This window comes from Quercus lobata, chromosome 6 (assembly GCF_001633185.2).
Source record: "Quercus lobata isolate SW786 chromosome 6, ValleyOak3.0 Primary Assembly, whole genome shotgun sequence".
NCBI lineage: Eukaryota > Viridiplantae > Streptophyta > Magnoliopsida > Fagales > Fagaceae > Quercus > Quercus lobata.
Genome location: NC_044909.1, coordinates 3,958,361 through 3,969,554, shown reverse-complemented (window position 1 = coordinate 3,969,554; position 11,194 = coordinate 3,958,361). Strand labels below are relative to the sequence as shown.

At 32.1% G+C, this 11,194-nt stretch overlaps 2 protein-coding genes across 2 annotated transcripts; both read left to right on the top strand.

The window, feature by feature from the left end:
- The first annotated feature begins 1,029 nt into the window (after positions 1-1,029).
- Positions 1,030-1,422, top strand: LOC115994722. Its single transcript, XM_031118952.1, has one exon. It carries the CDS (start codon positions 1,030-1,032, stop codon positions 1,420-1,422), a length of 393 nt encoding a protein of 130 aa, XP_030974812.1.
- A 6,404-nt stretch (positions 1,423-7,826) lies between these two features.
- LOC115993641 (probable aspartic proteinase GIP2) lies at positions 7,827-9,372 on the top strand. The gene has a single exon (XM_031117588.1). The coding sequence runs from the start codon at positions 8,004-8,006 to the stop codon at positions 9,249-9,251; it is 1,248 nt and encodes a 415-aa protein (XP_030973448.1). The 5' UTR covers positions 7,827-8,003; the 3' UTR covers positions 9,252-9,372.
- Positions 9,373-11,194: the final 1,822 nt, after the last annotated feature.

Sequence of the window (11,194 nt, the reverse complement as noted above, 5' to 3'; positions counted from 1 at the left end):
CTTGTTTGTGTTGTGACTTGTGCGTGAATTGGTTATATTTATTTTGTAGTGGCTTATGTCACTTGACTTTAATCTTAAACTAGATGTATGTATAAACCTTTAAATTTATTGTTCATCTTGTTTGTGTTGTGACTTGTGCGTGAATTGGTTATGTTCATTTTGTTGTAGTTTATGTCACTTGACTTTAATCTTGCATCTATAGTAATAATTGCTTTCCAATTGTCTTAAAGGTTGCATCCATGAATTGCTCTTTGTTTCGCAAGTTGCTTCTTGATGACTCAGATGAGGATAAGATAATCAAAGAACTTGTTATGGAAACATCACAACCTAAATGCTGTCACTCTATCCGACGTAATCATTTAGTAGGCAGTGAGAGGTTTTTTCTTGATTATTTTGCTCCCACACCAATATATCCACTCGCTTTATTTCATGGGAGATTTCGGATGAAGCGTTCTCTTTTTCTCCGTATTCAATTTAAGGTAGAAACTCATGACTCTTACTTTGTCCAAAAAAAAAAATAGTGCTAACAAACTTGGTTTATCTTCATTATAAAAGCTAACTACTACACTTAGAATGCTTGCGTATGGAGTATCGGGTGATTTGATAGATGAATATATGCGGATTGGAGAAACTACTACATTAAAAAGTTTGAAAAAATTTGTTATTGCGGTAATTGATGTTTTCTCTAAGGAATACTTGAAAAAGCCAAACAATGAAAACATTGTTAGACTGTTAGCTCATGGCGAATGCTGAGGTTTTACAGGTATGTTAGGATCAATTGATTGCATGCATTGGAAGTGGAAAAATTGTCCATCTGCATAGAAAGGTCAATATTGTGGTCATATTCATGAGTCTACTATTATTTTGGAGGCAGTAGCATCATATGATTTTTGGATATGACATGTATTTTTTGGGTTACCTAGGTCAAATAATGATATTAATGTGTTAGAGAGATCTCATATATTTAATGAACTTACTGAAGGATGAGCTCCTACAGTACATTACTCAATCAATGGTCATGACTACACAATGGGTTATCACCTTACTGATGGCATATATCCAAAGTGGGCAACATTTGTGAAAACAATCTCAGCTCCACAAGGACATAAGCGAAAATTATTTTCAGCAGCCCAAGAGGCGTATAAGAAGGATGTTGAGCGTGCATTTGGAGTGCTTCAAGCACGTTTCGCAATTGTCCGTGGACCTGCACAATTTTTCCATCTTAAAATACTCCAAACGATCATAAAAGCGTGCATAATTCTCCATAACATGACTGTTGAAGATGAGCGGGATGATAATGAAGTGGTAGACTTGGATTATGAACAAATTGATGGAGTGGATAATCCTTCTATGCAAGTGTTACGTGAACAAAGTGATGGATTTATGTCATACATTGAGAGGTATAGGCGCATTAGAGACTGAGAAATTCATTTTCAACTCCCGTTGGACCTCATTAAACATTTATGGCAATTGCAAGGCGAGTCATAGGAACTTCCTTTTTTATATGTTGAGAAGCATGAGTCATAGGAACTTGTACGAGTGTGTGAGTTTTATTGTAATTTGGTTTGAGTTATGTATGTGAGTAATCTATGGACTATATTGTTCTAGCTATAATATATGTTCTATTTTATATGTTTTCTTATAAAGTTCCTTCATTTCATAATTCACATTGTTCCAAGATTGTTTCTGGATAATTGAGATGATAATAGGCTATCATGACGATTGAGAAATTTTTTTTAGTCAAAAGATATATTTGCATATATATATAATTTGGGGTTAAAACAAAATATTATTGTTACTCTAGTTTCTTATTTGCTATCATGATGATTGAGAAATTGTTTTAGTAAAAAAAAAATGTATAAGTATAATTTGGGGTTAAAAAAATCACTTGTTAACACTAGACGATTATTTGCTATCATGCGGCGGCAGCGGTAGCGGAAAAGTCGGTGGTGGCAACGACGGTGGTGGGGTTGGTGGTGGAAGAGTCGGCAACGGCGACGGCAGTGGTAGTGGCAGCGGTAGCGGTTGCAGTTGCGGTTGCGGGTTGTTGTGATTATTGTTTATTGTAGTGGATATATTATTTTATTGTAGTAGATATATTATTTTACTATGATATTTATATTATTTTAATATGTTAAAAGCTAAAATAGATCCACTGCTGCAACATGTGAGTAGGTAAAATAGATAAAGTAACTTTTTGTAGTACCAAATAGCTAAATTTTTAGCTCCTCTGTTGTGGATGCTCTAAGACAACACTGTAGGGGTTGGTGAACCTTCGTATGAAAATTAAGATGCTTAAATACCTGTACATCAACCACTTTTAGATCTGTCAAAGTTTAGCACGAGGAAGAATTGAACTAGTATGCTTGTTTTTCAAAATTATTTGAATCACAACTATGACATTTACATTAACAGGTACTTTGAAACTTATACAAACATATGTAAATGGTGATGTTTATGTTTCTCATATCTGTGAAGTAAATTTTTTATACTAAAAATCATGAATTAAATTTAAAATTATATGTTACTAAAACATTTGAAATAAAAAGTTATTCCCTGCAAAAAAACAAAAAAAAAATCCAAATAATTAAAATCTTATGAAATTTGAAAAATAGATTAAAACTATTTATAAAAAATCATGCATAATGCAACATTGGTAAAGAAAAAAAGAATCAAAACTTAACAAAAAAAAAAATACAAAACACTTCTTTACTAGTAAAACTATCCGTGGAATATAACGAAAAGCAGTCTTCCCATTTATAGGCAACTGTTATTATGACGACGTTCTTTATGTAGACTTAAGGCAGAAAAGACCAAGACCTGTACTACTATTAAGCAACTAGGAAGTGTACCATTCTTTAATGATAATCAAATGAATAAATTTAAAACTTATATAAATATATTATGTATAATAGTGATTTTTTTTTCAATTACTATTATATGAGAAATAAATTTTAAAATAAAAATTATAAAGTAATTCAAAGATTATATTTTCCAAAAGATTTGGGAAAAAAAAAACTCCTACAAAAAATAAACAAATACCAAAAATTATAAGTTTTTAAAATATAATTTAAAAATAAATATATTTTGGTGAGATAAAGGTAAGACATGCTTTAAAGATTTGAATTTAAAATTAAATGGAAACCATACATAATATCACTAGGGGGAAAAAAAAGACTCTACTAAAAACATTCAAAACACTTACCGTCTTGTAGAACGACTTAAGAGAATTGTTTAAGGATAGAACAAGAACAAATTGAACAAGATCAATTATCAAGACATTTCTTATAACAAATATGAAATTAATTATAAAGATATGTTTATGATGATGTTTACCTTTTTCATCTACTATTATGAAGTAAATTTTCATACTCAACAAAATCACAAATTAACTTAAAGATTAAAAAAAAAAAAATTGAAACAAAAAGTACTCACATGTAAAGTAAAACAAATACATACAATTGTATGTATTTAAAATAAAAAGTGTGAAATGGCAAACAAAAACCAGTTGTATTTTGGAAAGATAACACTTAAGAAATGTTTAAAAACTCTTGATATAAAATTTATTGGGAACTATGTATAATATTAATACCACACTAGAAAAATAAATGAATGTCTTTAGAAAATTTTAAGGCACTCAATTATTGGTAGAATCATTTTGGAGGTTCATCTAAGGGTTATAATGAAGAATAAAACAATTATTCATTTACCAAGTCATTTCCTGCCACAAATAGAACATTCAAATTAAAAAATAAGTATTTAGACTTATATAAACATATGTTGATGGTGATGTTTATGTTTTTCACATCTCATTGCCTATGAAGTGTGCCCACAATTTGTTAAACTAGAGGAAATTTTCAAACGCATATCATATCAAAAATTGGTATGATTTTAGCTAGGCTTCATGAACAATTTTTTTGTACCACTTTTCATACCCAAAAAAATGTTTTCTACCTCTCACATCTTTTGGTTAGTGAGACTATTATGTTGGTTGATTTTGATCATGTAAAGATTGAACTCAATAGGTCATTATTTAACAAAGGTAACAATGCACTTTTGGTCCCTACATTTTGAGCCTATTTTCATTTTGGCTCCTAACTTGATTTCGCGCCTACTTTAGTCCTTGAAAACAGAAAATCGCATTCATTTTGGTCCTTGCTGTCAACCCAGTAATAGAAAATACATATGTAGCAAATAAAGTGCCTTGTTTGCTGATATAACGGTGACATGACCCTTAAAATATTATTAAAAAATTTACTTAGGCATTTAAAAATGCTCAATATTTTTATTAAAAAAATTAAAACAAAAAAAATTTTGATTGCACAACTTTAATTTTAATTTAAAAAATTACTTTTTCAGTTTTAATATCTAAAGCTCGCTCTCTCTCTCTCTCTCTCTCTCATCAAAATCTCTAGAGCTCCATGACTTGCTCTTAAAAAATCTCTTACAAAAATTAACTTCTTTAGATTAAGCCAATGCCTTGGCAAACGAAGTTGGTTTCTTTGGATTTTCAAACCCATTAGCCCCTACAACCCCATCATCCTCAAAATCAAGCTCACAAATGTTTATGTTTCCCAGTGGAACCAATCTGATCTTTGAGAAAACCTCATCAATTTCAGGGTTAGCTAAGAACTTCATAGCCCCAACTCTGCAAGGAATGAGAGTTAATGTTCTAGGTAAAGAGCTAAAATCTACGTGAACTTGAGCATGCTCTGCGTGGCCCTGAAGGAAACAGAAGTCCTTGGAGTTAACCAAAGGCATCTGATTGGCGGCTTCTGTTTTGGTTTTAGTTTTGGTTTCACTGTGTTGATGGGTTTGCTGGGTTTCAAGAACATGAAGTACATGTTCTTCCAAAAATAATAATGAAAAGAAAATAAATTATTATTATTATTTTTTTTTTAAATCATAAGTTTAGAATTTCGTTTATTGTTTTTTTGAAGTGGTTTTTAAAAAAAATTATAATGATGTGGCATTTTTTAAAATTCTACTAAATTTTTTATATTATTTTATTAGCTACATCAGCATCTAACATGCCACTTATGCACTCCGTTTGTCACATATGCATTTTCCATTACTAGGTTGACGGCATGGACTAAAATGGATATGATTTTCTGTTTCCAGAGACTGAGATAGGCGCGAAATCAAGTTAAGGACGCCTTTCACTATACAATTCTCCAATTTCAGCCCAAATTTGTGCATAATGCACAGCTTAATTCTAGAAGGGAGAGTAGTGCTTAAATATACTTAATACCCCCATTTTCTACCAAAAGAACAAAAAAATATCCCTTTAATTTGTTAGCTACCATTGATTATGAGCTAGGTAAGGCCTAGTAATGGCCGATCCAACCTTTGCCAAAATTATATAATAAATGAGTAATGTCATGGTTACAAACTATTTTATAACATTTTTACAAATTGTTGATGTATCCAACTTCTTATTAGTTTTCATTAGACCCACCATTAATATCACTTTTTTATTTTCTAATAATCACTTATCAGTGTGAGTTAAAGAGGTTTAAAACTTGTGCTGTGTATCTAAGAGTTAGGCTTTTTTAGATATACACCATTGTCAGTTTTTTTAACACATTTTTCCCTCTCCCCATGTGTGTGTGTGTGTGTTAAAAATACTTAATATTCTCAAAAAAAAAAAAAAAAAAAAAAAAAAAAAAGAGAGAGAACAATGAGTTAATCCCACATTGGAAAATGAGTGTAAGTTAAAGAAATTTAAAGTCTGTGCTGTGTATTCAAGAGTTAAGCCATTTTGGATATACACCACTATCAGTTTTTTTAAGATATTCTCACCCCTTTGGAAATTTAGGGCCTGTTTGGGTAAGGAATTTTCGTCACTCAATTTCCATCACTCATCACTCATCACTCATCACTCAATTTTTCACATCCGTTTGCCTTCATCACTCAGTTTTCATCACTCACTATTTTTTACACTATTTGGAGGGCCCACACCTGTCACGGTACAGTGTTTTTTTTTTTTTTTTTCACTAGCAGCTTCTTCTTTTTTTTTTTTTTTTTTTCCCTCCTGGGTTGGCTGTTCGGTCTGGTTTTTTTTTTTTTTTTTTTTTTTTTTCTTTTTTTCTAAGTTTGGTGAGTCTAGGTATTAAAAAAAAAAAAAAAAAAAAAAAAAAAAAAAGCCAACGCCAACCAGAAAAAAAAAAAAAAAAGCCAACGCCAACAGAAAGAAAAAAAAAAAAGAGACAGCCAACGCAACCAAAAAAAAAAAAAAGCAACGCCAACCCAGAAAAAAAAAAAAAAAAAAAAAAAAAAAAAAAAAAAAAAAAAAAAAAAAAAAAAAAAAACAGCCAACGCCAACCAGAAAAGAAAAAAAAAAAAGTCAAAAGGTGGTCAAAAGTTGCGGCTGTGGGTCCCTCATGTGTGTTTATTTACGGAAATGCCATTGAATTATGAGTTATGGAAACTGAAAACAGCATTTTGTTGTTTTCAGTTTCCATAACTCATAACTCAAAAATCAGAGAATTGAGTGATGGAAACAGAGTTATGGAAACAGAGTTATGGAAACAGAGTTATCGTTTGGCCAAACAACCTTTTTGCTATGGGTCCCACCATTTTTGAGTTATGAGTTATGGAAACTGAGAATTGAGTTATCAAAAAACTCAATCCAAACGGCCCCTTAAAGTCTGTTTTCAGTTTTTAATTTTTTAAAAGTCAATGAAAACACACATTTAATTTAATGAATCTGTCTTATTTAATGAGTTGGCAATTAGAGTTCAAATCCTAGGAACAACATATTTTAGTATTTTCTATTTTTTTCTTCAAAACCTATCTTTTTCATTTCAACAAACAAAACATGTTTTTGATTTCAAAAATATAAGAAAATTGTTTTTTCTTTATATTCCCCAAAACAAGTTTTTAAAAATAGAAAACAAAAACTGTTACCAAACCTAGTCTTAGTATTCTAAAAAAAATAAAAAAATTACTCATCACATTAGTAGTTTGTGATCATAAACTATTTTACAATATTTTTACAAATTATTGATGTGGCCAATTTTCTATTGGTTGTCATTTAGCTCACCACTAACATCAATTTTGTACTAAACAATAATCGCTCACCACATCAACTATTTTAAAAAAAAAAAAAATTGTATTTCTAGAATTACTTTTAATTTTTTATTTGAAAAGAATATTACTCTCTCTGTCCCAGTTTGTTTGTCCTCTATTCCATTTTGGGATGTCTCAAAATATTGTCATGTTTCTAAAAATAAGAGTCATTAATTTACTAATATTTCTATTATATCCCTATTTTATTTTCAAAACTATTTGAAAAGAAAACTAACAAATATTTTAAAAAATTTATCTAATTTGGACACCTTTTTAGTTGCCCCATTAAGAATAACTCTTTTATAAAAAAGCTGATAAATTTATTTTAGAATAATTTTGTAAACTTATAAATTTTTATAAGGTAGACAAGATAATAAATAATTTTTTCTTAGAAAGTTTAACTTTTCAAATATGACAAATAAATTGAAATGGAGGAAATAATTCCTTATTTAATGCGATGAAATGCTACATAAGTTATAAGGAACCACGTTTACGCACATTTTTATATGTTATCAAAATTACTAAATTACCCAATGTCTACAAAAAAATCGGATTTGTTCTTTCCTAGTGGGTACCAAGAAAGAACCTTATCCTTTCAATGATTAAAAAAAAAAAAAAAACGTGAGTCATGTGCTGTACCCACCAAAAGAAGATAAATGTTTCAGGTCAAAAAAAATAAAAATAAAAATAAAGAAGAAGAAGAAGAAGATAAACACTATTATCACTTTCCCAATGGAAAGATCACTAAAAACAGTCCAAAAAAATCTAGTCAGCAAGACTAGGAAAGCCCCAAAACCTTATCCTTTCAATCTTAGCCAGCCGCGGCATCCCACCGCCGAACACCCTTTAACAACCTTTTATTTTTTTCCTCTTCACACACACACACACACACACACCAAACACACTCGCTCTCTCTTCTCTCTCACACTTACATGTTTCCTTCTATGGCTTCTTTAATTCAGTTTCTTCTTCTTATTCTGTACCTTACCCACGAATCTCAAGCTCTGAGTTTTCACTTACCAAATGCTCTAGTCCTTCCCATCACCAAAGATGTTACAACCCTACAATATGTGACCAGAATTCATCATGGCACTCCTCTTGTTCCCATCAATCTTGTAGTTGATCTCGGCGGTCCATTTATCTGGACTGATTGTGCCTCAACACATGTGTCATCGTCTAGCCGTCTGATCCCCAATCGCTCAATCAAGTGCTCAAGAGCCAAAGCCCATGGTTTTGAGAGTAACTCTCGCCTTTCTAGTACTCAAACGTGTGAACTTTTCCCAGAAAACAGGGTCACAAGAATGTCCACACGAGGAGATCTTGTAGAAGACATCGTAGCCGTTCAGTCCAAAGCTGCTGGCTCAATCACCACCGTCAATGACTTCCTCTTCTCTTGTGGACCGACATTTTTATTACATGGTCTTGTTGGTGGCACCAAAGGAATGTTAGGCCTAGGAAGAACTCGTATTTCACTTCCATCACAGATTTCCACAGCGCTCAACACTGCCCAGAAATTCACAATCTGCCTATCATCATCAAATGGCATCATAGCATTCGGCGAAGGGCCTAATGACTCAATTTTTGGCACCGAAATTTCAAGGTCGCTCATGTACACACCCCTTGTTACTAACCCAGGTGATGAATATTCAATACAAGATTACTTTATTGGCATCAATTCCATCAAAATAAATGGCAAGCTATTATCCTTGAAAGCAACATTAGGAGCGAGCAAATTGAGCACAATTGTGCCTTACACCACCATGGAGAGCACAATATATGGTACGTTTATTAGAGCTTATGTTAAGGCTGCTAGTTCTATGAATATGACTAGGGTGGCTTCGGTGGCACCTTTTGGCCTTTGCTTTAACTCAAAGGGCATTGATAGCACACATGAGGGGCCAAAAGTGCCAATTATTGAATTGGTGCTACAAAGTGAGACTGTGATGTGGAGGATATTTGGTAGAAATTCCATGGTTCAGGTAACCAAGGAAGTTATGTGCTTGGGATTTTTGGATGGAGGTTTGAACCCGAAGGCTTCGATTGTATTAGGGGGATATCAATTGGAGGACATGTTGCTACAATTTGAAATGGGTACTTCCATGCTGGGATTCAGTCAATCGCTCATGAAGAGGCAAACAACTTGTTCCAACTTCAAATTGGATTCCTGGGCTGGCGAGTAGCTAGAAAGCCATTGTAAATTGTTTTCTTGTATTCTTTTTCCTTGGTTTGGAGCATATGTTAGAGTTGTAAACAAATCAAGTGTGGATTATACTCGGTTAATACATGGTTGTCTCAACATAATTCGTGTTTTTTATTTATTTATTTATATTTTTTTTTTGAGAAACATGCCCACGCCTATATAGGAATTTTATTAAGAAATATGGTAATCAGCAGAAACAAAAGCAGCAACATCAGATAGGACATCCTCCATCCAAATTAGTAAAGGAAAAGATAAACGAGCTTTCTAGACTAAGGTACGTGTCACGGCATTGCCTTGCCTAACAATATGAGAGAAAGAAAAATCCAAAAACGAATTAACAACAATTAAAGTATCTCTAATTAAATGGCCAAAAGATGAAGATGATATATCCCCTCCATTAAGAGCCTTTATGATAGTTTCTGAATCACCCTCGAATTGGCATTTTTGTAGGCCAATCTCTTGTGCAATTTTGGAGTTCACATAATAGCTCTTTATTATTAGATCAAGATATAAGTCAATTTTTGGTGTAGACAGATATTGAATCCCGAATTTTTTATGCAACTATTAGAGATTTTATCAATTCAGTCAACTTGGAACCAACAACATAATTTGGGGTGTAAGTTATCTCTCATCTGCATAATTTCACTTTATGTTTTTCTTCGGTGTATTATTTAAGGTAACATTAAAGTCGTGACCAAAAAATAAAATAAAAAACCTTTAAAGATGTATATTCTTGTACAATTCTTCTTATTGAAATTATTGCATGAATTTTAAATCTATTAGAAAAACATAAACATAACCATTCACATATGTATATGTGGGGGTGACAAACCAAGAAGCCCATACCAATGTATATGTTGGGCCAAGGGTCCAGTCCAAGGAAGAACTCCTCCTCGGACAGGTAAGGCTGAGGACAAAAGGAACGGCCTGAAATCGAGAGTGACACTCCGGGTCATTCCATGGAATAGGATAAGTACTAAGAAAGAAAAGGACAAAGGAAGGCATGGAAATATCTAAGAGAAAGCTGCTACTATTGCATTATGTACTCTGCAACTAACAAAACCATACTTTTTAGCATTTACAACCACTCTCAACGACTTTGGGGATGGGCTGATGGGACAAGTATCAACGTTACCAATCTAAATCTACATGTGGACGGTGGAAATGGGAGGGAGATGGTATAAAATAAAGGAGAAGGGGAGAACAAAAGGGGACCCAGATTGGTAACAAAGGATTACGAACAATATATTAGAAATCAACCTCCTTGGATAAAATCCGAGGACATCTCTCCCCAGTAAACCAATGTTATTTCTTCTTTCTTTATCACTTAGACTTGTTGGTCGATCGTCTAATTCGCTAAGGCCCCAGTTTCCAACCCATTCTCTACAAATTCATTGTATTGGGCTCATTGGACTAAGACTCCATACACCTTGGACTTGGGTCCTAAAATTGTGACCCTACAATATAAATAATTATGTCTAAATGCACTTGTCATTATAATTATTATAGAAAATGTATTGGTAAAAGAACTTTTTTTTTTTAATTTATATTCTTCCTCGTAGTAACCTTGGATGAATCTAGAATTGTTCCAAATGTAACTTAGCATTTTCAAAAAAAATTTAATGCCTTTGTTTCTTTTTCTAGTGTTTTATTATGCTTGGCTCCCAAAAAATCTTATATCATGTGTTTTAGAGCGTGTCCTAAATCTTATCTTGTTAATACACTTGACTTTTAATTTTTTTATCAAAAATTTATTTTTTAAGCTTTTGAAAAAAAATTACTTAACAATATTTTGTAACTCTATAAATTTTTTACTTTACATGTGAGTAATTTTTGCTTCAAATATTCCCAAAAAACATTAATCTTTAAGTTAATTTGTGATTTTTTTAAGAATACAAATTTAGTTCACATGTAATAGAAGAA